The sequence below is a fragment of the Triticum urartu genome, chromosome 5A, assembly GCF_056163025.1.
Source record: "Triticum urartu cultivar PI428250 chromosome 5A, HENAU_Tu73, whole genome shotgun sequence".
NCBI classification, from domain to species: domain Eukaryota; kingdom Viridiplantae; phylum Streptophyta; class Magnoliopsida; order Poales; family Poaceae; genus Triticum; species Triticum urartu.
In genome coordinates, this window is record NC_141877.1 from 611,598,796 (window position 1) to 611,625,554 (window position 26,759).

The following is a 26,759-nucleotide window of genomic DNA, read 5'->3' on the forward strand; positions in this document are numbered from 1 at the left end:
GGCATAAAGAGACAATCACCTCGCTCTTCTAAGTATGAAAACCTTGTCCAAACTGATAGCAATGGGAAGCGTTTGTGTTATCATGAGATATAATGTTAATGCCTGAGAGCTTACATTAGATTCTATTTTCTTCAATCTGTTCGTTACTCGATGTCTTCACCCGAAGAAAACGTCTCCAAAGCTTCCTGAATACGATGATCAGATCTGTGCATCAATGTTTATTTCATCCTACTTTGCTTTCCTAATGCATAAAGTAGCAAGACCATTCAATCTTTCCTGTGACATTGATAATCTCAAATAATTTCTCAATAACCGTTCCCGCCGATGTGGTGGACCGCCGCTGAGGTCGTAATTTCTCTTTGTCCACTCTGGTGTGTGTCGACTCGGTTAACTCCTTAACCGTTCCTGCCGATGTGGGGACCGCCGCTGAGGTCGTAATTTCTCTTTTTGTCCACTCTGGTGTGTGTCAACTCGGTTGACTCCTTGACCGTTCCTGCCGATGTGGGGACCGCCGCTGAGGTCGTAATTTCTCTTTGTCCACTCTGGTGTGTGTCGACTCGGTTAACTCCTTAACCGTTCCTGCCGATGTGGGGACCGCCGCTAAGGTCGTAATTTCTCTTTGTCCACTCTGGTGTGTGTCAACTCGGTTGACTCCTTGTCCGTTCCTGTAGATGCGGGGACCGCCACTGAGGTCGTAATTTCTATTTGTCCACTCTGGTGTGTGTCAACTCGGTTGACTCCTTAACCATTCCTGTCGATGTGGGGACCGCTGCTGAGGTCGTAATTTCTATTTGTCCACTCCGGTGTGTGTCAACTCGGTTGACTCCTTAACCGGTCCTGTCGATGTGGGGGACCCGCCATTGAGACCATAATTTCCACTTTGCCACTTCGATGTGGGCCCACACGTATTGACTAGGAGACTCTTTTGACCGTTCTTGCATATATTGGGACCCACCATTGAAGGCACGACACAACCATAATATCCAGAACGCCTCCCGAGCTCAAGCATTGATTTTTGGCGATCGTCGCGTCTCCCATGACACATCGCTCTACCTACTAGCTACCTATAATAACTGGCTGCCCAACATGCTCCAACGGCACCTTCTCCTCACGCCTCTCAAACAATGATCTCCTGTCTTGTAGCATAATTTGTGATAAGTAAGTGTTGAACCCACATGGAACGAAAATGATGACACTACCGACACAGGGCGAGTTCATGTTCGCCGGCGTCGAAGAAGAGAAGAAGGGCAACCAGGACGGCGAGAGGGGGAGACCGAGCGCCACATGGCGCGCGTGAGCCCGAAGCTTTACTTAATTACAAACAAAGCATAGTTCAAATGGTGAGGTTTAGTTCCTACGGATGCTGGATTTGTTATCAATTTAAGGTTAGGTTTAGAGGGATGCTGGATTTGTTATCAATTTATTACCAGCCATCATCCCTCGAGATCTACCACGAAAGTACTTTATTCTACCTCGACAAGTCGACATACATCGATCGTTGTTACCAACCCAACCCAACCGCAAGGCATCATCACTCGTAGTGGGCAGCAGAGCAACCTTCCTTCGCTCGCTCTCCTGGTTGTCTCCGCGCGGCGACCACTTCAGCACGACCCTCTCCTCCACCTCGGCCTCGCCGCTATACAGCCGAGCCGGGCTCCAATCCAGTCCAGACCAGACCGCAATTATATAACCACCGCCGCTCCCACCTTTCCAGAACTTTTGCCCCCCTCCCCACCTCTCGTTCCCCCCTCCCCCCCTCCCCACGCGCGCGCGCCGGCGAGATCTGCCCAGGGTGGACCCCCGGCGAGGATGAGCAGCCCCCATGGCGGCCTCGACGACCAGATCGAGCGCCTCATGCAGTGCAAGCCCCTCCCCGAGGCCGAGGTAACCAACCAACCGCCTTCCGCCCTCCTCCGGCGCACTCCCTCCTGCGTGTCTCTCTGCCTTTCTCTCGTGCCGGTGGTCCGGGGTGGGCGGGTCTCGCCAGATCTGGCCGAATTCCGGCCCGGCGGGGCGCCGGCCAGGGCTCCGGGGGAGATCGGTCTTCCGGGGCTCCGTTTCGCTGCTAGCTTGCTCAGAAATGGCCGTTTCGCTGGTCCGTGCGGCGGTTTTTCGGTGGTTGCTGGATACTCTCGCGATTGCGAGCGAAGCAGAGTTGTTATGCTCCCGCAATTGATTGCTGTTCGAGGACCCGTCCTGCTCACGCAAGGTCACATTTTTGGCAGCGATGTAGTCTGGTAGTTTCTACGTAGTCGCTGATTTTTGGCAGCTGCTCCCCTGAAAAAGAAACGAATTTTGGCAGCTGGTTCATCTTGGGTGGTGGGGTAGATGGAGGAGTCACGCAGGGTGGATTCGTTAGGGAGGCATATGGCTTGTCCAAACCTCCAAGTTTCCACCTTCCGCCAAATTGATGCCTGCCTTCCATAGAGCTGCTAGATGGGTTACCATTGATTTTGCTCTGACCCTTTAATACTTGCCGTACAGGTCAGAGCACTGTGCGAGAAGGCCAAGGAGATCTTGATGGAGGAGAGCAATGTTCAGGTATGCTATTTTTATTTCTCCAAGATAAGATGCGCCCTTTACTTGATTGGTCAGTCCTTCCTTACCATGAGCTAGCACATCTTGTCTCAACCTTGTTGTGTGCATCACAATTAGTCTTACCATTTTGGTGTCAAGAGAAAGTCACAAGGTACTGATCAAGTGAGCAAGACAAGGATATGTTATAAGTAACTTCTGGTGTAAGGTTTTATGCAAACTCTAGAATGTGGTGGTTCTATCTGTTCAAAATTAAGATGTATCCTGAGGTAACAGAACTCTGTTACATAACGGATCCTACGATACATTGTTCAACAAGCGCAATTGTTTCTGTTGAGAGTGCTAGAGCCGTTACTCGTGGAGTTTTTATTGTTATCATGCATCTTTTGCTCATATCACTACACTTTCAGCAAAGTTGATTTTTTTCATATTCGGGAACCCAAAATAACTTGAGTATGTTGGTCAAATCGACGAGTAAACAAAATCAAAGAAAGGAGTGCAAATAACTTCGCGAGGAGATGTGCATACATCTGTACTTCCTGCGGACTAAAAAATAATATGCTCCAATATTGAACTGGGTCTCCCTCGACCCTGACCTCAAACTGCCAAGCACGATCATCGATAGTAGTCGCAATATATTGGCAGTTTCAAGGTCAGAAGCCTGGTATGATGATATTGTGACAAGTATGGAAGATTGCTACTGGTATTTCCATAGTAGAACTGTAGAAGTTCTAAATTTGTACTAAACACTAGCGAACAATAGATCTAGTACTTTAAAACAATACTACTTTTACCCATTATAGTAAGCACGATTTCAATATCACAATCAAGCAATAAATCTCAGATAGCAGAAATAACACACTGTTGCGATGTGCATGCATATCTATACTTCCTGAATATGTGGGTAAAAGAACAACACTGCATGACGCCTGTTCCTTGCTCCTGAAGTCTCTGCATTCTCGACAAAGGTGATGGGAAACATGCCTTCCAAAGAAAAACTAAGGAAGTCTCCTGAACAACACAAGCAATGCATGACACTGGTTGACTGTACCATGCTTTCAGTCCTACTTTATTGATTAGTGAAAGGCTGAACTAATAAATGCAGCCATACACCTTGATGATAATGGTAGTTGGACATCTCAGCAAAGTTTGCTCCAGCATTTTCCTTAATTACTTGCTTTCAATGGTTTTGAATAGAATATACAAGATGGAGCCACTATCAGAACTCATGCCAAATGTACTATTGTTCTGTTTTGTGTCTGGCAACTGGCATGCGTCAGATTTTTTTAATGGGCCATGCAGACTTAAGCTAGCCCCACGGAGTATGTGGAACTTGTGCTATGCAATGACTGCTTCATATAATTATGTGCCTCCTGTCTGCCAGATACACGATTGGGTTATTGTTTTGCCGGCAGTTTTAACTTTGGTGTTTTTTTCTTTGGCATACTTGCAGCCTGTAAGGAGTCCTGTTACAATCTGTGGTGATATTCACGGGCAGTTTCACGATCTTGCAGAACTGTTCCGAATTGGTGGAAAGGTACAAGTTCTCTTGTTCATGTTCCTTTGTGCCACCTTCTTGAGTCATCTATAGTGAAGTCTGATCTTCACTATACTGACATCTTCTATGTTTTTATCAGTGTCCGGATACAAATTACTTGTTTATGGGAGATTATGTAGATCGTGGCTACTATTCTGTTGAAACTGTCACGGTAAGAGTTAATGAGCAATATCTGCTTGTAGCTTAGCAAGAAATTTGTGATATGTTTGATACTAATAGTAGCTCTTGTGACTAATGTAACCTTGAAATATACAGCTGTTGGTGTCTTTGAAAGTTCGTTATCCTCAGCGAATCACCATTCTTAGAGGAAACCATGAAAGCCGACAGGTAGATTATCATGCTCCTACGAAGCTTCTAATGTTCTTTTTTTTTACATATTTCAGTTCCATTACATTTTTTAAACATTGACAAATTTCACTGAATAATTTTGGCATTTGCAGATCACTCAAGTTTATGGATTCTACGACGAGTGCTTAAGGAAGTAAGTGTCTTTGTTTGTATATGATGTATATAATCTAGTAGTAAAATAATAAGATGCCTCAGATTATGGTTCCGCTTGTCGTATCTGAGATAAAGCTGGCAACATTAATTGCAGGTATGGAAACGCAACTGTGTGGAAAACCTTTACGGATCTGTTCGACTACTTCCCCTTGACAGCATTGGTATGTATTGCACTTCTGCAGCATTTCCATTGATGGAATGACCTATATGTCAAGTTTTTTTATACGTTATCTAGTGAAATTGACATGCAAACATTTCATAGGTTGAGTCAGAAATATTTTGCTTGCACGGTGGATTATCACCATCCATTGAGACACTTGATAACATACGTAACTTTGACCGCACGCAAGAAGTTCCTCATGAAGGGCCCATGTGTGATCTTCTGTGGTCTGATCCCGATGATCGATGCGGTTGGGGTATTTCTCCTCGAGGCGCTGGATATACCTTCGGACAGGTATTTCTTGGTACAGAAAATTCTTGTTTGCTCAATGTACTATGCCAATATTTAGGTCAGTTTTCCACTGACCTTGCAACTCCTATCATTTCAGGATATATCAGAGCAGTTCAATCATACCAATAACTTAAGACTTATTGCTAGAGCTCACCAGTTGGTGATGGAGGGATTCAACTGGGCTCATGTTAGTATCTGCTCCTGAGTTCCACACTTGTTTTTGTCTCTCGTCCATACTATATCTAGTTAACACATTACTGCATTAAACAGGAGCAAAAAGTGGTCACCATATTTAGTGCACCTAATTATTGCTACCGCTGTGGAAACATGGCATCAATCTTGGAAGTTGATGATTGTCGGGAGCATACTTTCATCCAGGTACATTATACACATCTCATTTCTACATTTGTTCTGGTAGATTTGATCATTATATATAAATGCTTAAAAATGAAGAATTATGTACCCTAAGTGACATAAGTAACTGAAGTGGTTTGGTGATGGGCAGTTAGACACTGATACATGGATGAGTAGATGAAAAATGAGATTGGCAGATTATTTTCCAGTGTACATATTTCTGATACGAATAGGAGGACCTGTTGGCATAAGTGTTCGGTTGATATAACAGTATGGCCAATTTGAGAACCCATAGGAAGTCTAACCAAAATGTTTGACCAATGCTTTTCTCCTTTCACAAATTGGATCTTTTTGCACGTCTAGGATTTTCAGTCATTGAGTTGTTGTGATTTTGTGATTCTGCAGTTTGAGCCGGCCCCGAGAAGGGGAGAGCCAGACGTAACTCGTAGAACGCCAGACTATTTCCTGTGATGATGCGAAATCGGTGTGGACCTCTGCACCAAAGGTCTGATAACTAGCTGAAGTTTCATGGCTGCAGATAAATCTTTTTGCTGAAAATCATCAACCTCCTGTGTGTTATTCTTCTTAATTTTTCCGCCCATGATGCCCCTGGCTGTTTGCGAGCCGCTTCGCCGCATCGTGATCAAAGTGTATACCTACCTACCTACCTACCTACCTACCTACATCTGGAAGGATCCATTGTGTTACTCACCTCTCTAACTGAGCTTGAGCATCGAGCAGCGTTTGTATTGTGATGACAGGAAGCCATTTCATTTCCCCTCTGTATCCATATTTTTTCCCCCTGTTCGCACATTTCGCCTAATTTTTCATTTTGATGATTATTTGTTGTAGAGATGGACAATGTAGTTGTATGGTTATGGTCCCCTTAGGTGTTGTGAACCCGTATTGATTTTCCGTATAGAATACTTGGTAGCATGTTGAGCACTGTCTGTGTGGTGTTGGCTGTGGTATGAAATATGAATGTTTGTCTGGTTAGTGGATATATTTTGTTTATGAATGGTGCAAAAGATGTGGGCATGATCCACAAAGAAGAGCAAACATTATTATTCTTATTATGCTTCCAAATGATTTTCACTTCCGACCAGTATTTTCTTGGACTGAGCATATTTTCCATGCTACGGCATTGATCAATATAGGAGTATTTCATTGTGTTTTAATCGCACGTGAATTAAAAAATACCATTGCTCTGCATGTTTAGGCAAACTTGTACTGTTTCCGAGCAATGTTCGTCAGCGGCCTAAGATTTGAGCTGTTTGCAGCCACAAATCATAGCGTGCAGAGGCCAGGAGATAGATTCTGCAATACGTTGGGAGTAGAAAGCGATGCAGCATTGCCAGGCCCAGTCGGCAACGGGTGGTGACGTGCTGTGGTTGTGCAGGCATGTCGACAGCTTCTTCCTCCCTCGCTCGCTTTCCACTCCCAACGTCAATGGTGACGGTCAGATAAAATTGTTTCTCCCTCCCTGACATAATCTCACCCACGGCCGCAGTTGCGTACGAGCACAAGCAGGTTCCACTTGGCAAGCACGACTTCTCAACGGTAGTCACACATGGTTCACAGTCAATGTGCTCAAGTCAATCCACACATTCATATTTCATCATCAGCTTAATAAAAAAACTAGACTCCGCTATCCGCTATCTTTTTTACTTAAAGATAATAACAGTAACGACATACTTCCTCCGTTAGGGTTTGTAAGTCTCACTTGTATCTTTGATCATAAAACTGACTAATAAATAAGAGCTATATGTAACGACAACGTTACCACGGGGAACTTGTTTAGAATAATATAATTTTAAAAAAATCCAACAGCATGGTTTTTGTGGCATATAACCTATGGGCAAAGTTTGATCCAAAATACAGCCAAAAGGCCAAACGGAGACCGAGCTCCATGGAGGCCTTCATTTGAAAACTTCAAAATTCAAACTTTTCAGTTTCAAAAAATTCTGAAAGAGATGCGCATATACCTAGATACATAATGTAGTACATGTGTGCAAATTTTCAGGTCGAAATACGTTAAAATGAGAGCTACACAAAAAAGACAAATATGAGGCCATGATTTTTTTTTGTGCAGCTCGCAATTCAAAGTATTTCATCCTTTGTCACACGTATCCATTACATCCTTGCATACATGTGTGTTTGTTCAGAATATTTAAAAATAAAGAACTTTGAAATTTTCAACATAAAGGCCTCCGTGAGGCTCGGTCTCCAAAATGACCCACCCCAGGGACTAACAAACCCAGCCATATACAGGGATGATGAAAGGCGATAAGGAAGCATACTCTCTTTTCTGCAGTTATATATGTCAGACTGAGGATTCAGTTATTAAGCACTAATGGCGCACATGGCAGTCAGTAGCTGTTCCCATCAATCACACAAAAACAAGGCCATCACGTGTATACTTTCCTCGTTGCTACTTTGGACAACTGTACAAAAAGAAAAACACCACCCGCTAGAGGACGTGCTAGACAGATAAACATACAACACAAAAATGAGGCTGAGGTCAATGGATCTACAGCCTGCGAGACATGGAGGAGGGATCACCCCTCCTCCGAAGAAATAAACAAAATGCTGCTAACCTTGACTCGCTAATTCGATCGGCCTCACAGGTTCAGATGCGTGAAGATCACCGGCACCAGGTCGACCACCGACCACGCGAGCCCGGCGTACTGCACGAACCTGATGCCGGTGTCTACATCATACGCCTTCTGAGGGAAGAGGGAAAAGAGCCGCTGGAGGTATCCGCCGGCCTGCTTGGCCTCGTCCTTGTTGCCTGAGCCGCCGCCAATGTCGGATGGCTTCAGCGCGGGCACATAGCAGGACGAGACGATCGGGATCCCCAGGGTGCTGCACATGACCGGCAGGAGCCATTTCGAGAGCGCCTTGCTACAGGACTTCACGGCCAGGATGGTCGGGATCCCCACAAGGACCCTCCCGGCATAGGCGAGGAGGGGTAGTTGATGGCTGAGAATGAGGGGGGCTTCCGGGCCATGGAAACGGGTGTACGTCTGCTGCACGCCGTAGACCTGAATCGATAAGGGTAGAGAACAGTGTCAGATAAGGGTAAACATGATTTATCAACAACTGGAAGAGCATGGGAGAAACTAGAGCTAGATTTAATTCCAAGAATTCTTTTGGGTCAACTATATTCAGTCAATGGTGAAGACTATTCTCTGCTGATTACACTTCAAATGTGAATGGTAACTGAATTTCCATCACAAATTCTTAAGTAATATCTTCCGTGTGAGCAGAATTCTAAAACAAGATTACGAGCAGTACAATCTTTGGATCAAGTAACCATATTTCATACACAGAGAGGTCAGAGTTCTTACAATTCCGAAAGCGACCCCGTTGAATGCTGTGTGGAATTCAAAGCTAGGAGTTGGGAATTCTGGCTTTGGATATGCAAAGCAGAGCACTAGAGAAAGGCTTGCCCAGAAGAATGTGACTGCAGAAGAAAACAACTATGAGAATGTTCTCCTTTGGATATCACAATTTATTTATCGCTACTAGAGTCAAAGTAATGTTGAGGCATATGGACATACCATTTTGGCCGGAGACGACAAAGGCATCAACATGATCATGGACAACCAACCAGAATGCAAGGATCACGATGCCAAAAGAGATCCCAGCGATAACGTCGGTCAAGCTGTGCATGCCCAAGTATACCCTCGCTATAAAATTTCATGTAAGCCACATCATCAATATCTTTCGGTAACTGTAAGAGACAGTTGTGCGGAAAAATAAAAGAACTCACCAATTCCAATTAACGTAACGAGCATGAAAGCTAGAGAAAGACCCGTGGCAATCGTGAAACCATCACATGGTCCATATGTGAGGACATAATGTAACATGTATCTGCATTTTTCCATGTCAGAATTAGCCAGGCAAACCCAATAAATACAGCAACTCTTTGATTGAAACAGGAAATTACCCCATCAAACAAACGGTGTTGAGAGCGTGCGATGAAGGCAGTCCATATTCCATGGCATTTTCCTTCTCATCTTCAGTAGCTGTGACTCTCCTCACGGGAGGGGAACACGGCCGAGGAGCTGACACTAAATCCTACAACCACAAATTCCCAAGGTGTCAACAACCAAACCAACCAAAACAGCAAAAACCCAGTTTGCACCCATTTTTGTGTGAGTAGATGGCAACCTTGACAGCATTGCCCAGGTAATCGCAGAAGGCCAGCAGCAGGGTCATTTGCCTAGCCAGCTTGCCATGTCCACTCTACAATATCAACGGAAACAGCTCAGAATTACAGAAGCAGTATAAGGGGTGATTAATGTGCCACAAGACATGGCAGGGGAGTGGCTGGAGCATACCCAGAAGAGGAGGGGGAGGAATCCCGTGTAGAAAGGGACAGAGACAACGCATGACAGCACGGAGAAGAAGTTGTCCAGCAACTTGTGCTGCAGCCTCTGCAATAATTGAACAGACAGGGATTTTTCCCCTTCAGAAAAATACAAGCAAGAACAGCTTAGGAACCGAGGCCAGGTGTAAAAGTAAATGCATACATCGTAGATATCGTCAATGTTTTTGTACAAGACGATGATGATTTTGTCTCCTCGTTTGTTTCAAGCCAAATTAATCTCTCTTTACATGATTCGATCACCTAATTGGTTCTTCTTCGTCCTAGGACTAACGAATCGAGCAGCAACCGCGTGCTGGAACGGGTAATGGTATCCAGATTGCACAACAAGATATCCCCAAATGTAGGAACTGGAACTGTGTGTGCCCTTTCCTCCTTTGGTCCCTTTGGTGAGAAGCTTCCGTTGGCGGAAACGAGGTGGAAAAAGCAGAGATTGGGGAGGGGAGGAACGGACCTGGAAGGTGAGGATGGAGGGCGTCTCGGCGTGGACGCGGCGGGTGACCCAGGGCTGCGCCAGCGCGCGCGCCCGGCGCGTGAGGTCGTAGTAGGAGGCCGCCCACACCCAGCCCGCTGCGCCCGACAGCGCCGCCGCCTGCCACCCGGTCAGCCCGGCGCCGCCGGCCGCCGCGACCGCCTCCATGTCCGTGTCTTTGTCCCTCCCACCGCCGGCGCCTGATCCCGGGAGGAGCGCGCGAGATCCCCACGACCACGAGAGATGGAGAGGAGAGGTTGACTCGCACGGCGTAGGCTGGCAGCGCAGGCAGGCGAGGGGGGTTCTTGTAGGAGGAGCGGTGGAGGGAGGGCGCGGGCAGGTGGCGGTGGTGGTGGCCGAGGACGGAGACGGGAGGTGGTCTGGTTTCTTGGCGGTCTGCCGGCCGGCCGCCCCCGCTCTGGACCGGAGTCTCGCACCACCACGCGGCTAAGAAACTTTTTGTTTTTATTTCTCGTGTTGTTTGAGGGACAGTGGCTATTTAATCCCGGGAGTCAGATTGTGACTTCGGAAGGTTCTAAACTCCCGGGACTTTAAATCCTGGCTCTTGATTTGGCACGCGGTTGAATTTTCTCCTCCCACCGAGAGCGAGGCAGAGTATGGTTCTTCTTCTTCTTTCCTTTCGGAAATCCTAAACACACGCGCCGTAATATATTTTTTCGAGACTTTTTTTGATCTATTCATGTCATAAAGAGTACAACGAAGACTAGAAATAGTAAAAATTACATCCAGATCCGTAGTCCACCTGGCGACGACTACAAGCATTGAAGTGAGCCGAAGGCACGCCGCCGTCATTGACCCTCCCTCGCCGAAGTCGGACAAAACTTGTTGTAGTAGACAGTCGTGAAGTCGTCATGCTAAAGCCCCATGGGACCAACGCAGCAGAACGGCAATCGCCGCTTGTGAAGAGTACCGTAGATCGGAAGAATTCAACCTGAAGAAACACAAACATAGACGAACTATGACCAGATCCGAGCAAACCCACCAAGGATAGATCCACACATCCACCAACGATGCTAGACACACTACCAGGACGGGGCTAGGCGGGGACAACCTTATCCATCTTCAGGGAACCGCACCATCTCACCTTTCTGAGTAGAACACAAATCCTAACAAAACTCGAAGGGGCGTATACAAACATAGCGCTCCCACCGGCAAAGACCTGGATCCACTGCGCAACCATGACCCTAAGGCCAACGGATACGAGGCGGGTCGGCGGGAGACTGAGGAACCCTAAACATTGCAGGTCTATGGCAGTATGTTTCATGCACCACACATGCCGTAATAATAGAGTGAAGATATATCCAAGAATCTTTACTCCAATCATACCATGATGTCTGTTAGGATTTTAACCCTTGTTTTTCTAAATGAAAGGCACAAAAATTACCTGACTATAAATTAATAAAGCCCCAAGCAAGGTGTCGAGTCTTAAAAGGTTTCAGAACTCTTGTGGATTGGTGGCCAGTTCAACATTGCCCATCTTTACTAGGCTTCATGAAGGTATCAATACCTTTGTTGTATGGATGATCATGTCAGACCATTTTAATGTGGAATTCAAGTGATTGAACCAAAAAAGACTTATGGTAAGAGGATTAATACATATTTAGATTTCTTTTGCATGTCACATTTGGGCAAGTATGGCGGTGGACGATTTCCTGCTCAAAGTGAGAGCAAAAGTGGTGAATTTCGTGAAGCGCATTGTCCCTTTTTCTTGTATTTTTTTGGATCCGCTGCCGATTATTAGGTGCTAAACTCATTTGTCATTTCACAACTACCTCCATTTCTAGCTAAAAAGTACTTCCATTTTTTTAAGATTTAAATAATCACGAGGCTTATTAGTGAGGAAGTGATAAAACAAAATGAAGCTAATTAATAATCTCAACAAGCTACTTCTCAAGAAGCGCTAATTGGCTGTTAGATGGTCAGACTTCAGCTCTAAGGGGTGACATATGGGTTTAATTGCCCAATAGACTTTGGAATATTTGGTTGTTTCTTTTGTTTAACGATGAAATGGACATGCATAAGTTTAATGGAATATATGGTCCTACATATCAGTCGAATAATCGACACTTTGGAACCTGATACCGTCGCATCGCATGCTAGTACACCAGGTTGGATTTGTGTTAAGAGGATAGGCTTTGTGTATGTAGAAGTTAAACACGTAGACTCAGCAGCCAGCACACTCTTTTTTCAAGCTCATGTAAAGTAATTCATTTAACTGTCGCAAAAAAATTAATTCATCTAAAAAATGACACTAAAATTAATCGATAGATAAAATTCTGCATGTCGATGTCCGCTTAAAGAAAAATACTAGGAAGTCAACAAAAATCTAGAAAAAAGGAATAAAAGGTCACAAAATACCAAAAACATTGGACAATTCGAAAAAATGAATCAAGTTTTTCTTTTCTGCCAAATATTGATACTGGTGAAACTCAGAAGAGAAAATGGCTCAAGGTTCCTTGATTATTCAATTAGCAAGCTTCCTTGATTTCTATGAAGCCCAAAATGATACTTGAAGTTTCTTGACTTTATTATTGTGGCGGCTGACCTTGATACCTTCTAGTTCTTGTTTAGCACACAAAGTTGCATGAGGATATAGCCGTACTCTGCAAGTGAAACACTGGTCCGTCTTTGATTCTAGCTCTAGCTTGACTCCATCAGCTTTGGCACGCGTGACAATTCGTCACATGTTGCCCTTGCCGTGCTCTGCCAAGTGAGCCTTCCATAAGTCAAATTAGCCGTCTAGGCACGGCAGGGTATGCATAAAGCCATTGATATTGATGTTGCTTTGTAGCATAAGCGCGATTAGTTCTTGACCAAAAGGTCAGTGCGGTTATCTTATGTTAAAAACCCATGATGGAGTATAAAGTCCTAGTGTGGTGTCGGATTGGAACACTGGTGGATTGGCTAGCAATTCAGCATTGCTTAGTTTTCCTAAGCTTGTAAAAGTTATCAAGATTTTATTTCTACCAAAGATCAATTTGGACCATTTTATGAGGATTTCATTCAATGATCCTAGGAAAAAAGTGTGGATGAAAATGCATCTTGACTAGACGGTACATACATAACTGGTCGCTTTTGGCCCAAGTGACGAATTTCGTGCCGTGCTCAATCCCTTAGCTTTCATTTTGGGCCCGCTGCTGATCAGCATCATAATTGGTACATTTTGTGAGATGAAACTGATGGATTAGCTCCTCTAACCGCAGCAATTAGTTGGCTTTAGTTTTCGTGTATCTTTTAAAATAATTTATCATAAACATTAGCATGCATCACATAGTGTGTCCCTTCGTCTCTCCTCCCAAGAAAATGCGGCTAGGGATTCTGCTTCCCGTCGGAGGCGCCCTCAATCTGCCATGTCTTCCGTGGCCTTAGGGCCATGGGTGCTCGGTGGATCCTTGCCCTTGCTCGCGGGAGGGCTCCGTTTTTACGTGCTTCTTCAAGTTTTGTTATGGTTTGTGTCCTTCTCAGAAAGACGAGATGGTGACGGCCTTTTGAAGATGAAATAAGGTTCTCTCCAACTAGCCCCCATTCCGGTGATGCATCCAGCGTCGTCGGAGGGCGCGTGGGGGTGTGTCTTCGGCGGAGCTCGCGGGATTCGGTTGGTGGTTGTCTTTGGTGGGTCTGCTCGAATCCGATCTTTATTCGTCTTTGTTCATGTGTCTTCAGGTCGGAAGTGAGGCCTTAGCACGACTTTTCGACTGTCTACTATAACTAGTTGTGCCTGGCTTCGGCGAGGGAGGGGAGATGACGTCGACGAGTCTTTAGCTCGCTTCAATGCTTGTAGTCGTCACCAGGTGGTCTATGAATCTGGATGTAATTTTTATTATTTCTGGTGTTCGCTATACTACTATAATTAAAGATGTATAGAACGAAAGTTTCCCGAATTTTTTTTATCATGAGAGCTTGTGCAGTGTCTTTTCATGTTGCATTAGCTACTTTTTCTGCTTTCCCAAAAGATAAAATGAGTGAATTAACAATGTCAACCAAGCTACTTCTCTAATTAGCAGTTAGCTGGTCAGAGTTCAGTACCACAGGGTGACGCACGAGTTTAACTACTTGACCCATTAGACTTTGGTGCATTTGGTTGTTTATCTTGTTTAACGAATATAACATGTGTAAGCATGATGGAACGTATGGTCCTATCATATTAGCTGGCACTTCGGAACCTGATACCATCGCGTACTAATCAGGTTGGATACTGTGTAAACTGGATAGGCTAACGTGTAGACTCAGCAGCCAGCATGCCCTCCTTTTTAAAGTTTATTAGGTAAATCAATTCATTTGAGTCTGCCGACCGCAAAGAAAAATACTAGGAAATCAACGAAAAGTCATAAAAAAAGGTTACAAAATAGTACAAAAGTGATCCCAGGATGACCCTTGAAGCTTCTTGATTTTATTGTGGCGGTTGACCTGAGGCCCTCCAGTTCTTGTTCAGCACACAGGGATGCATGCAGGTCGGCCGTCCCCTGCAAGTAAAACACTGCATGTAAATCACTGGCCTGTCTTTGATTCTAGTTCTAGATTGACTCCATCAGCTTTGGCACGCGTGACAATTTGGCTCATCTATTCTTGCCGTGGTTTGCCAAGTGAGCTTCCCACAAGTCAAATTAGCGGTCTCATTAGGCAGGGTGTGCATAAAGCCATTGATTGTATATGATGGTTGCTTTCGTTGCATAAACACGACTTTTTCCTTGACCAACATGTGTGAGTGCGATGCTCTTTAAAATCCATGACGACGCGTGAAACCTGCACACCAAGGTTGCCAAAGTCACAGGGGTAATTCCCGTCAATTTTATCAAAGAAAATTCTTGTCAAGCAAAAGAAATTCTCAAGGGCAAAGAGCACTCTGTAACGCGAGACTGCCGGACTGGGATCCTCTGGCCAGTCACGCCGTAACTGGCGGGCACCCAGCCGTTGGATGCAGGGGGCGGAACAGATCAAACACTCCAGCAGAAAGCACTGTAGATAGTACTGTAGACGATATTATGCTGTTCACTCGGATCTGTCCGTCTAATTTAGATCACATGGTGTGGAAAGGGGGGCAAGACACCGTACTGTTCACTGGTGACTTGTGACTAGCAAGTCACTGGATCTCGCTCCGAGACCGCCGGTCACCAGGAGGCTGCCGGGAATTCTTTCGTTTGTTTTCCTTCTTTCTCCCGTTGTTTGGGTCCTACATTTAACCCCGTGATTTGGTTGCAACTCTGGTAGATTCTAAACGCTAAGGAGCCTCTTAGAGCATCTCTAGCAGATCTCGTATAATGCTCCGACTAGCAAAATAATCGTTAAAATATGGGTCCACGTGAAAAAAGCTGCCCGATCAGACCCTGTATCGGTCCGTGACTTGTAATTTTTTTTGTAGGGCACGGCAAAAGTTCGCCCTCAACCTTTAGATTCACGGGGTGGGAGGCCAACCCGAGCTCGCCCCCTATCCGCAGCGAGAGTTGGCATGAGGGAAATTTCCGTGCGGCCGTTCCCGCTTCCCACCCCTTCGCCGCCATTGCCCCGCCTCCGCCTGCTCCGGTCCATCTTTCCCGGCCATTCTTAGCCGCCATGGAAGCCTCCCAGCCGTCCCCCATTACCGTGGATGTCGCGCACGCGCAATCCCCTCCGACAGATCTCGTCGCTGGCCATGTCGCCCCCGCCGTCGCTCAAGGCACCACCGCACCTGTCCCAAGCAGCAGGGCAACGTGGTCGTGCATGGCAGAAATCCGACTGGCCCCGCCGAGAAGGCACGCGCGCCCAGCATCGCCGCTGCTGCGCGATCTGCCCGGACGCTGCCGGAGAAGAAGGGCAAGGTTTCGGGCGTGAAGCGCAAGAAGGCTCCTACGAAAAGGCGAGGATGGTGGCGTGGATGGTCACAGTGGTGAAGATGAGGTGGAGGAGATAGACGAGGGGGTGTATGACAAAGCGCAAGCAAAAAAGGCGCGAGATCAAAGAAGTACACGCTGTTCAAAGACCAAATCTTGATCAAGGCTTGGAGTGCGGTGTCTCTTGATTCGTGCGCCGACACATCTCAAACCGCCAAGAGGTATTGGCAAAGGATCGAAGATCAATACTTCCGCATGATGGCAATGTATCCCAATAGGACTCCACGCACCTTTTGGTCACTCGAAGGTCGTTGGGACATGATCAAGCCGATTTGTAGCCGTTGGACTGTCTGCTTGGAACAAGTTCACAATGCACCTCCAAGTGGAACCGAGGAATCCGACTATGTGAGTTCGTTTTCACGCCTCCAGTAGTGCAAATCATTTGTAGCATTTGAAGTGATTGCATCATTTGACATTGTTTTAATTGTGTAGGACAAATTGCCCAACAAGGATACAAAGACATGGAAGCTTCCGAAGGCAAATTATTTAAACTAGAGCATTGTTGGGAATTGCTAAAAGAGTGTGAGAAGTGTAAGTTGATTGAGAAAGAATCCCTACCGAAGAGAGGTTCACTTACGGACATGGATGATGATGGCCCACGAAACTTGAACAAGCCCGATGGAGACAAGAAGACAAGGGAGAAGATCAAGAGGGAACATGAGGCATCGAGCTTGCGAGACAAGATAGGTGCCATGGTGCAATCAAATGAGTTGATGTTGGCGAAGACATTGGAGGCAAAGAAAGAGTTGGCCGAGAATAAGACACAAGAAAAGCAAGATAAGTGGCAATTGCTCAAGGGAGAGGGGGTGCACAAGGCGGCCATTGAGGAGAGAAGAGTCTTTGCCGATGATACCAAAGCCATGGCCAAGCTTCTTGCCGAGGAGAATAGGATCATGACATTGAACCGCGATGACATGGACGACATCACCAAACAATGACATGATATGACAAGGAGAGACATCTTGAAGAGGAGGATGCTAGCAGCGGCCGGTGGGTGTTTCAGTGTTGGTGATATTTTCCCATCAGGAGTTGGAACCAGTGCTACTGATGCTTTCAATGCGCCCGACGATGCTTTCGGTGCCGGAGTTGGAACAAGTGCCCATGATGGACTTGGAGGTGGCGATGACATCGATAGCGGTGGTGCGGAGTGCAGATCATGCCGACAAGTGAAAAGTGACCAAGATGATGATGGACATGGTCGTTGCTTTTGCATGAAGTCCTTTTGCGTTTGTCATAGAAAACTATGCTTTTATTTACGTGCAAACTATGTTTTATTCTTTGATTTTGAACTCAATAATCGGAATCGCTGTCAAATTGGCTAATCTGGGGTTTTCGGTTTGCGGGCCGACGCGGCCTGCGGCTGAGCAGACCCCGCGTAGTCGGCCCGTAAAACACAACTGTCTTACGGGTCGGCTACACGGGGTCTGCTTGGCCGCAGGCCGCGTAGGCCCGCAAAACCATTTTTTTGTGAACTGTAAACAAGTTTTGTGGGTCGGTGTTTTATGGGGTCTGCTAGAGATGGTCTTAGCCGTGAGACGAGACGCGAGACCCGCACCGAGCGTGCTCGGGTTTCTTCTGCACCGAACTAATTGTGCCAAATATTGATACTGGTGAAACTTGAGAAGAGAAAATGGCTCAAGGTTCCTTGATTATTCTATTAGCAAGCTTCCTTGACTTCTATGAAGCCCAAAATGACCCTTGAAGTTTGTTGACTTTATTGTTGAAGCGGCTGAACTTGAGAATGAGTTTCCAACTCTTTTTTTGACCCCCTGACCGTAGAATAATAGTTCTACGATATATATTTCATTAATAATTAAAATATGTACAAAATCATAAGGCTATAAAGCCTCAGCCAATGCCAGTGGGTTCTAACATCATAAAATAAATTACAAATTATTATCTCTGCAAAACTGAATCTTGTTCGCCTTGGTGGCCTTTGCTCTCAGCATGAGCACTTTGAGTCCTTCTCACATGTAGTATTTCTAGCACATAGGGTGAGCCACTACCTGTTTGAAAATCTTGTCATTTCTCACGGACCAAATACTCCAGCAACCAGCTGAAGGAAATATGACCTAGAGGCAATAATAAAGTTATTATTTATTTCCTTATATCATGATAAATGTTTATTATTCATGCTAGGATTGTATTAACCGGAAACATAATACTTGTGTGAATACATAAACAAACAGAGTGTCACTAGTATGCCTCTACTTGACTAGTTCGTTGATCAAAGATGGTTATGTTTCCTAGCCATTGACATGAGTTGTCATTTGATTAACGGGATCACATCATTAGGAGAATGATGTGATTGACTTGACCCATTCCGTTAGCTTAGCACACGATTGTTTAGTATTCTGCTATTGCTTTCTTCATGACTTATACATGTTCCTATGACTATGAGATTATGCAACTCCCGTTTACCGGAGGAACACTTTGTGTGCTACCAAACATCACAACGTAACTGGGTGATTATAAAGGTGCTCTACAGGTGTCTCTGAAGGTACTTGTTGGGTTGGCGTATTTCGAGATTAGGATTTGTCACTCCGATTGTCGGAGAGGTATCTCTGGGCCCACTCGTTAATGCACATCACTATAAGCCTTGCAAAGCATTGCAACTAATGAGTTAGTTACGGGATGATGTATTACAGAACGAGTAAAGAGACTTGCCGCTAACGAGAATGAACTAGGTATTAACATACCGACGATCAAATCTCGTGCAAGTAACATACCGATGACAAAGGGAACAACGTATGTTATTATGCGGTTTGACCGATAAAGATCTTCGTAGAATATGTAGGAGCCAATATGAGCATCCAGGTTCTGCTATTGGTTATTCACTGGAGACGTGTCTTGGTCATGTCTACATAGTTCTCGAACCTGTAGGGTCCGCACGCTTAAAGTTCAATGTCGGTTATATTATGAGTTTATGTGTTTTGATGTACCGAAGGAAGTTCGGAGTCCCGGATGTGATCACGCACATGATGAGGAGTCTCTAAATGGTCGAGACATAAAGATTGATATATTGGAAGCCTATATTTGGATATCGGAAGTGTTCCGGGTGAAATCGAGATTTTACCGGAGTACCGAGGGTTACCGGAACCCCCCGAGGGTTTAATGGGCCAAGATGGGCCTTAGTGGAGAAGAGGAGGGGCGTCGAGGGCAGGCCACGCGCCCCTCCCCCTCTAGTCCGAATTGGACAAGGAAGGGGGGGGGCGGCGCCCCCTTTCCTTCCTCTCTCCCTCCTCCTTCCGCCTTCTCCTACTCCAACTAGGAAAGGAGGGAGTCCTACTCTCGGAGTAGGACTCCTCCCTGGCGCGCCTCCTCCTAGCCGGCCGCCTCTCCCCCCTTGCTCCTTTATATACGGGGGCAGGGGGCACCTCTAGACACAACAATTGATCTGTTGGATCTCTTAGCCGTGTGCGGTGCCCCCCTCCACCATAGTCCACCTCGATAATATCGTAGCGGTGCTTAGGTGAATCCCTACGTCGGTAGAACATCATCATCGTTACCACGCCATCGTGTTGACGGAACTCTCCCTCAAAGCTCGGCTGAATCGGAGTTCGAGGGACGTCATCGAGTTGAACGTGTGCTAAACTCGGAGGTGCCGTACGTTCGGTACTTGATCGGTCGGATCGTGAAGACATACGACTACATCAACCGCGTTGTGCAAACGCTTCCGCTTTCGGTCTACGAGGGTACGTGGACAACACTCTCCCCTCTCATTGGTATGCATCACCATGATCATGTGTGTGCGTAGATTTTTTTTTTTGAAATTACTACGTTCCCCAACAGTGGTATCCGAGCCTGGTTTTATGCGTAGATGTTATATGCACGAGTAGAACACAAGTGAGTTATGGGCGATATAAGTCATACTGCTTACCAGCATGTCAAACTTTGGTTCAACGGTATTGTTGGATGAAGCGGCCCGGACCGATATTACGCGTACGCTTACGCGAGACTGGTTCTACCGACGTGCTTTGCACATACGTGGCTGGCGGGTGTCAATTTCTCCAACTTTAGTTGAACCAAGTGTGGCTACGCTCGGTCCTTGAGAAGGCTAAAGCAGCACTAACTTGACAAACTATCGTTGTGGTTTTGATGTGTAGGTAAGAACAGTTCTTGCTCAGCCCATAGCAGCCACGTAAAACTTGCAGCAACAAAGTAGAGGACGTCTAATTTGTTTTTGCACGGCATGTTGTGATGTGATATGGTCAAGGCATGATGCTATATTTTATTGTATGAGAGGATCATGTTTTGTAACCGAGTTACCGGCAACTGGCGGGAGCCATATAGTTGTCGCTTTATTGTATGCAATGCAATCGCCCTGTAATGCTTTACTTTATCACTAAGCGGTAACGATAGTCGTAGAAGCATAAGTTGGCGAGACGACAATGATGCTATGATGGAGATCAAAGTGTCGCACCGGTGAAAATGGTGATCATGACGGTGCTTCGGAGATGAAGATCACAAGCACAAGATGATGATGGCCATATCATATCACTTATATTGATTGCATGTGATGTTTATCTTTTATGCATCTTATCTTGCTTTGTTTGACGGTAGCACTATAAGATGATCTCTCACTAAATTATCAAGGTACAAGTGTTCTCCCTGAGTATGCACCGTTGCGAAAGTTCTTCGTGCTGAGACACCACGTGATGATCGGGTGTGATAGGCTCTACGTTCAAATACAACGGGTGCAAAACAGTTGCACACGCGGAATACTCAGGTTAAACTTGACGAGCCTAGCATATGAAGATATGGCCTCGGAACACTGAGACCGAAAGGTCGAGCGTGAATCATATAGTAGATATGATCAACATAGTGATGTTCACCATTGAAACTACTCCATATCACATGATGACCGGACATGGTTTAGTTGATTTGGATCACGTGATCACTTAGAGGATTAGAGGGATGTCTATTTAAGTGGGAGTTCTTAAGTAATATGATTAATTGAACTTAAATTTATCATGAACTTAGTACCTGATAGTATTTTGCTTGTCTATGTTGATTGTAGATAGATGGCCCGTGTTGTTGTTCCGTTAAATTTTAATGCGTTCCTTGAGAAAGCAAAGTTGAAAGATGATGGTAGCAATTACACGGACTGGGTCCATAACTTGAGGATTATCCTCATTGCTGCACAGACACTACAAAAAACATACACTTCCGTGATGATACGTGTTTGTCACAGTAGGTCGCGTTTTTTGTCATGCATGTACATCCATGACAAATTTATAACAGAATCAAGATAGTCATACATGTGCTGTCGTAGATGTGTTCCATGACATTACCAAAATTATCATCACGGAAGTGTCCACTTCCATGACGATAAATCGCGCGTCACAGAAGTGCTTTCGTCAAGGGTGACCGACACGTGGCATCCACCGTAACGGAACGCCATTAAGCTATCGGGTCGGGTTTTGGATCCGATAACCCGTTAACAGCCCCGACCAATGGGAAATTTCCACGTGTAAAATTCTTATTGGCCGGACGAAACACGTGTCAGCTCGTCAGTGGATCAGATAGGCGCCTATGATATGTCGACACGTGCCACAGCCCACCACTGGCCCATTTAGCTTACAAAGCCGGCCCGTTTGACTTGGTCAAAAGTTAACGGGCTAGCCCATGAAAAGCCTATTAACGGTCTCTTCGCAAATAGCCCATTTTACGGCCCGTTAACTCACGGCCCGTTAGGCCCTAAAGGAAATCGGCCCAACAACGTCATCTGGGCCATTGAATATAACACCAGCCCATTTCACTTTCGGCCCATGTATGGCCCACGACGTCTTTCGGCCCATATGAGGCCTTCGTATCTTTCGGCCCTTTATAGGCCCACGACGTCTTTCGGCCCTTTTCCAGCCCATACGAGCTTGGGAACGGAGGTCTGTGGCACCGACCACCGCTGCGATTTCTGCGCGGAGCTCAGGCGTCAGCATCTTGTAGTAAGTGATCTTGCGGCGCACCATGTCTTTCCGGCAGACTAGGGGACGCTTGATGCGGGCTAGGGGTTCGAAAGGTGGGGGAATGGGCTAGAGATTTGGTGTGGTTTTAGGGCAGTGGCTGGTGTAGGCCGAGCAGCGAAGGTTCTGGTGTGAATAGTGGTTCCGGTGACGACCGGTCAATCGGTTTTGACTGTACGTCGCTCTTGTCGTGTTCGTGTTGCAGTCCGGCACGCTGGACCCTCCACGTTGCTCACCGAATGGAACGCGCCTCGTCTTGCGTTTTTGCTCACTTGTGGGACCGCAGTTGAGAGCAAACCGACGCCCCTTCCCCTCCCCCGCCCGCGTCATTTATTATACCACCACTCCCTCTGTTTTATGTGGAGTAAATAAAAACAAAGGGAGTATACTACGGACGAGGATCCCCTGACGTGGCCGAACCCATTGAGTAACTGACATGCGGGGCCTAGCAAGCATGGGGTCCGCCAGTAAGTGACCGAAAGGGAGGGTAAGGCAGGGATACCTATGTCAGAGGATCCACTTCCACTATACTACTTTGACCAAATGCTAGAGTAATAATATATGACATGCAACTTACACAAAGCATACAGGGTCTAATGCGTTTTTCGAGGCTAACTTTGACCAAATGTTAGAGTAATAATATATGACATGCAACTTACACAAAGCATACGGTCAAATTCGTATGTGAAAGGAGTTTCCAATGATATAATTTTCACATTATACATCTCATGTACTATTAATCTTGTCAATAGTCAAATTGGAAACCATCTTGAGTACAAATCTAGGAGTACGTACGAATCTAACAATATTGATTGGGCGTTGTTGAATGTTGATACCTTTTTGATCAAAGTAGAGATACTTTGACTACACATAAAACTTATATGTAAACTAGAAAGGATAGGAGGGAGTATATTGTACGTTCAAAAACGAAACGAACATTGAATACCCTTTATATATGATTTGCGGATGCAATGATCACCGGTTCAAAATTTTGAATCCGCCTTCGGTATCACGTGCCCCCACTCGTTCCCTCTCGATTTCATCTCGGGGTCCGGAGATCTATTGAAAGAGGACTAGGGTGGGTACATGTGAATGATACTCGGCGGAATGTTCAAATGAGGCATGCGGGAGGATGGACTCGACTGGAGGGCGACATGATCGATGGAGAAGAGGGTTGGAGAGGAATGAGAAATAAGCAAACTCCACATGATTATACTTGAACGGCTCAAATAAACAATAAGTTGTCTCGCTTGGCCTACATAGTGGAAGGCCTAATGCGCAACGCGGAGCACTGCCGCTCGAATATGGCCGGGAAAACAGGGAAACCGACATGTGGGGCACACCCGTCGGGACGACGTAGCGCAGACTAGTCCAATGGAGGAGCTGGCCCACGACCTCCTCGCCATCGACAACCGTTCATGTGGGTCGTTGGGGCCAACAACGGGGCGCAGCTCCAGCACCGCCTCTGGACACGGCGACCGCGGTGAGCGACACACTCATATCGTAGCTAGACACGGTCGGTTTCAGTGTGCCGAGGGTGGCGTTAGTGCTGTGGCACGACCAACGGTATGTTTGGTTTGTGCCCAAGGTTGCCCCATCAAAGCATTGGGTAGCCAAAATTTTGGTTGAGGTATTGGTTGCCCATGATTTGGCCGACATTGGCAAGAAAAATGAACTAGAGTTGACTAGAGTTCATTGGCATGCCAAAGAAATGGCAACCATCCAAACAAAGACCAATCTTTGGGTCATGACCAAAATTTTGGTTGAGGTATTGGTTGCCCATGATTTGGCCGACATTGGCAAGAAAAATGAACTAGAGTTGGCTAGAGTTCATTGGCATGCCAAAAAAATGGCAACCATCCAAACAAAGACCAATCTTTGGGTCATGACCAAAATTTTGGTAAGGTGCACTTTGGCCACAATCCAAACACACCCCAACACCCGGCTCGTTGAGGATGCACGGTGCGCCGCGATGCATCCGCAGAGTGTAGTGCGGCCAACTGCATCCTCTGGACCTGAGACCATGCCAGATCGTCTTGCTTTTTAAATGACAGGCGGGGATCGCATGTGAGCAAAGGGCATCTCCAACGTTGCCACGACCGCAGCTGACTACCCTGGGACACCAAAACCCTCGTCCCTCGCGCCGTCGCGCGGTGCGTTCCCAGCCGGCGCCAGCTGCCCGCATTCATGCCGTCCGTTCGTATGTCGTCGTTAAGAGGCTCGGTGCCCGAGGAACCAACTCCGGCAACTTAACAACGCACCCAGATGCTTGGCCTCACCGGAATGCGCTACTTAAAGCGGCAACGCCCAGCTAACCTCCACACCATAGCGCATCGTCCTGCTACCTGGCACCACATCCGCCATGACCGCAAGTGCGAACGCTCTGCGGGAGAGATTGTCTCCGGGGATGTAGCTCGAGGTCGCCGCCCTCGCTCAAGTCGCCTCTCGCGACGCAATAGCGGCGTAGCCAGACGCGGACGCGACCGCACAAGCGGTGGCCACGCTGGCGGCCGACGACGGGAGCACCGTCAGCCACGCGTCCTACTTGCCGCCGTCCAACGTCCGGCACCGCCGAGGTCGGGGACTCCTCCGAGGATGAGTAGGGCATGGGAGGCGGCAGGGCATGGTGTGCCAACTGGCCGGTCCGTATCCCGTGTTCTACTCTTCCTCGCCGGAGACCGCACCTTCATTTCACGGGTCTTGAACCCCACCCCCGTACATAGAGATCGTAGATGGAGGACGTTGGTCGCCGCCGTAGAATAGGTTTAGGGTCGGGTTTCTTTTATTTTTCTATCATATAAAAGTTCGAAATGTAATGAAAATCTGCCGTGTTTGCATTAATCTCGGCCGGTGTATATGAACATTCACAATAATTTACATATTGTAGGAGTACTAGCAAGATGCCCGTGCGTTGCACGGAAGATCAAGATTTTGTGGGAGAAAAGGATGAACGAGGGAAAGCCTTATCTGCAAATGTGGAGAGGAGTGCGGGTAAATTGTCATAGTTTCCTTCCTATCCGTTAGATATAGATCGGACGGCCTATATTGCAGGATGACAGGCACACCATCATCACCAACTCTGCTTTTTATTGAACCAAGACAAATCTAACATGCGAAGTAAAATAAACACATAGGGTCTATACACACACAAATTATCTTAGGCACTCCAATAGTACGTCCACTACACATTCACGCATTTCACATCTTTCTACATCTACGGGAACCTACGAAAGGGTTAACGTAAATTGCCTCTCTCTCTCTCCTCCCCTGATTTTCATGGTGGTGGCCCCCTCCCTCCCCCCAATCTACAATCAACATCTCACACGTTTCACATTACGTTAATTATGTAACTAGGATTACGTAGGTGTAGCATTACTTGTCCTAAAAACCCCAACTAAGCCAACCTCCCAGCATATCGCACGGGAAAAGACCTGGCCACGCCGTTTTAGTCGGTATTACCGGATTACTAGTAGTAGTATCGATGGATCGCACGAAGCAAAAATTTTTTTTGAGGGGGCGAAGCACCTAGTTTAAAAGGAAAAAAGGCGGTACACTCACAACACTCCTGTCGCGGTCGCATTGCACCCAACACACGTTCGGTCCTGCACACGGCTCACGCAAACGGAACGCGCTTCGGCTTGCCTCTTCACTGACACGTGGGAGCACTTGGAGAAACCGACCATGCGCCAAATTCCCCCCGCCCACCGCGCGAAAATCCTCCCCCCCCCCACACCCAAAAATTCCCCCCAAATCCGATTCAACCGCCCTTCGGCCAACTAGCCAATAATATTCCCCAAACCCCCCTCCCCCCTGTCCCCCTCCACTCCATTCGCTCCGCCAAAGCCGCCCTCCCCGCCGCGCCGATACGTCGGTGCCGCGGTTCAGCGATCCTCTCGCTCCCACAGTACGCTCTCATAGACAACCATCCTCTAGCTGTGCCGCCACCTCTGGCTACGTTCTTGTGGAGGCGCACGGCGGTCAGCGCCGCCACCACTGGTGACGTTCGTGTGGAGACGCACGGCGTTCAGCTTCTCCCACGGTACGCGCATTCTAGACTGAGGCCCCGTTCATGTCGGTGTAGCGCTGAATGTTAGCTGATAGACGCTGTTAATCTCACTGTTTGCCGAAGTAGTTTACTGTCAATATGCTCTGCTTAAGAAGCTTCCTTGCCCTGTTCTGCACTCAATCTGCTTAGCTGAGATGGCATGCCAAGGCCGATTAGTTGCTAAAATATCCTGCCATATATTTATTGTGACGTAGATTGCCATGGTCTAGTAGCCAATCTGTTAGATGAAATAGCTCTACACCGTTTTATACTCGATCTTTGTTGCTACGATGGCCTTCGATAGTTCGATGGCTGTGTGCTCGGCCTCATTGACTGCTGAAACAGTCTGCCATAATTTGGCACTCAAATCTGTTTGCTAAATTAGCTTTACATATATTTCGTTACTTAGATCTGCTCGTCCAAATATCTTGCCATAGCTTTAGACATCGACCTAGGTATTTTTTTTTCTGGACTTCATAAAAAAGCATATATGTTTTTCCTGTAATATCTAGTAGAAGAACTAATTTGTATGTCTAACAGATGGACAGGACTTGGATAACTTCTGCTCGAAGATTCTCCGCTGCATATGTCGAGGGGGT

General features: G+C 46.6%; 2 protein-coding genes across 2 annotated transcripts; one reads left to right on the forward strand and one right to left on the reverse strand.

Annotated features, from left to right (window-relative positions):
- The first annotated feature begins 1,599 nt into the window (after positions 1-1,599).
- Positions 1,600-6,473, forward strand: LOC125511042 (serine/threonine-protein phosphatase PP2A-2 catalytic subunit). The gene is made up of 11 exons (XM_048676324.2): positions 1,600-1,884; positions 2,485-2,541; positions 3,989-4,072; positions 4,173-4,244; positions 4,349-4,420; positions 4,534-4,574; positions 4,689-4,755; positions 4,857-5,048; positions 5,143-5,232; positions 5,316-5,423; positions 5,805-6,473. Exons 1-11 carry the CDS (start codon positions 1,810-1,812, stop codon positions 5,868-5,870), a joined length of 924 nt encoding a protein of 307 aa, XP_048532281.1. The 5' UTR covers positions 1,600-1,809; the 3' UTR covers positions 5,871-6,473.
- A 1,327-nt stretch (positions 6,474-7,800) lies between these two features.
- On the reverse strand, positions 7,801-10,736 carry SPP1 (Phosphatidic acid phosphatase (PAP2) family protein). The gene is made up of 8 exons (XM_048676323.2): positions 10,247-10,736; positions 9,746-9,841; positions 9,576-9,650; positions 9,352-9,482; positions 9,175-9,275; positions 8,963-9,091; positions 8,750-8,865; positions 7,801-8,443 (listed from the first exon to the last, which is right to left on the reverse strand). The coding sequence occupies exons 1-8, from the start codon at positions 10,430-10,432 to the stop codon at positions 8,021-8,023; spliced, it is 1,257 nt and encodes a 418-aa protein (XP_048532280.2). The 5' UTR covers positions 10,433-10,736; the 3' UTR covers positions 7,801-8,020.
- Positions 10,737-26,759: the final 16,023 nt, after the last annotated feature.

Bases quoted from the DNA above. Each gene is read 5' to 3' on its own strand.
- LOC125511042 (XM_048676324.2), top strand. From the start codon at position 1,810: ATGAGCAGCCCCCATGGCGGCCTCGACGACCAGATCGAGCGCCTCATG. The intron at 4,575-4,688 runs GTAAGTGTCTTT...CATTAATTGCAG, and splicing joins TACGACGAGTGCTTAAGGAA to GTATGGAAACGCAACTGTGT. The intron at 5,424-5,804 runs GTACATTATACA...GTGATTCTGCAG, and splicing joins GGGAGCATACTTTCATCCAG to TTTGAGCCGGCCCCGAGAAG.
- SPP1 (XM_048676323.2), bottom strand. From the start codon at position 10,432: ATGGAGGCGGTCGCGGCGGCCGGCGGCGCCGGGCTGACCGGGTGGCAG. The intron at 9,842-10,246 runs GTCCGTTCCTCC...CAATTATTGCAG, and splicing joins CCTCCATCCTCACCTTCCAG to AGGCTGCAGCACAAGTTGCT. The intron at 9,092-9,174 runs GTGAGTTCTTTT...GAAATTTTATAG, and splicing joins CGTTACGTTAATTGGAATTG to CGAGGGTATACTTGGGCATG.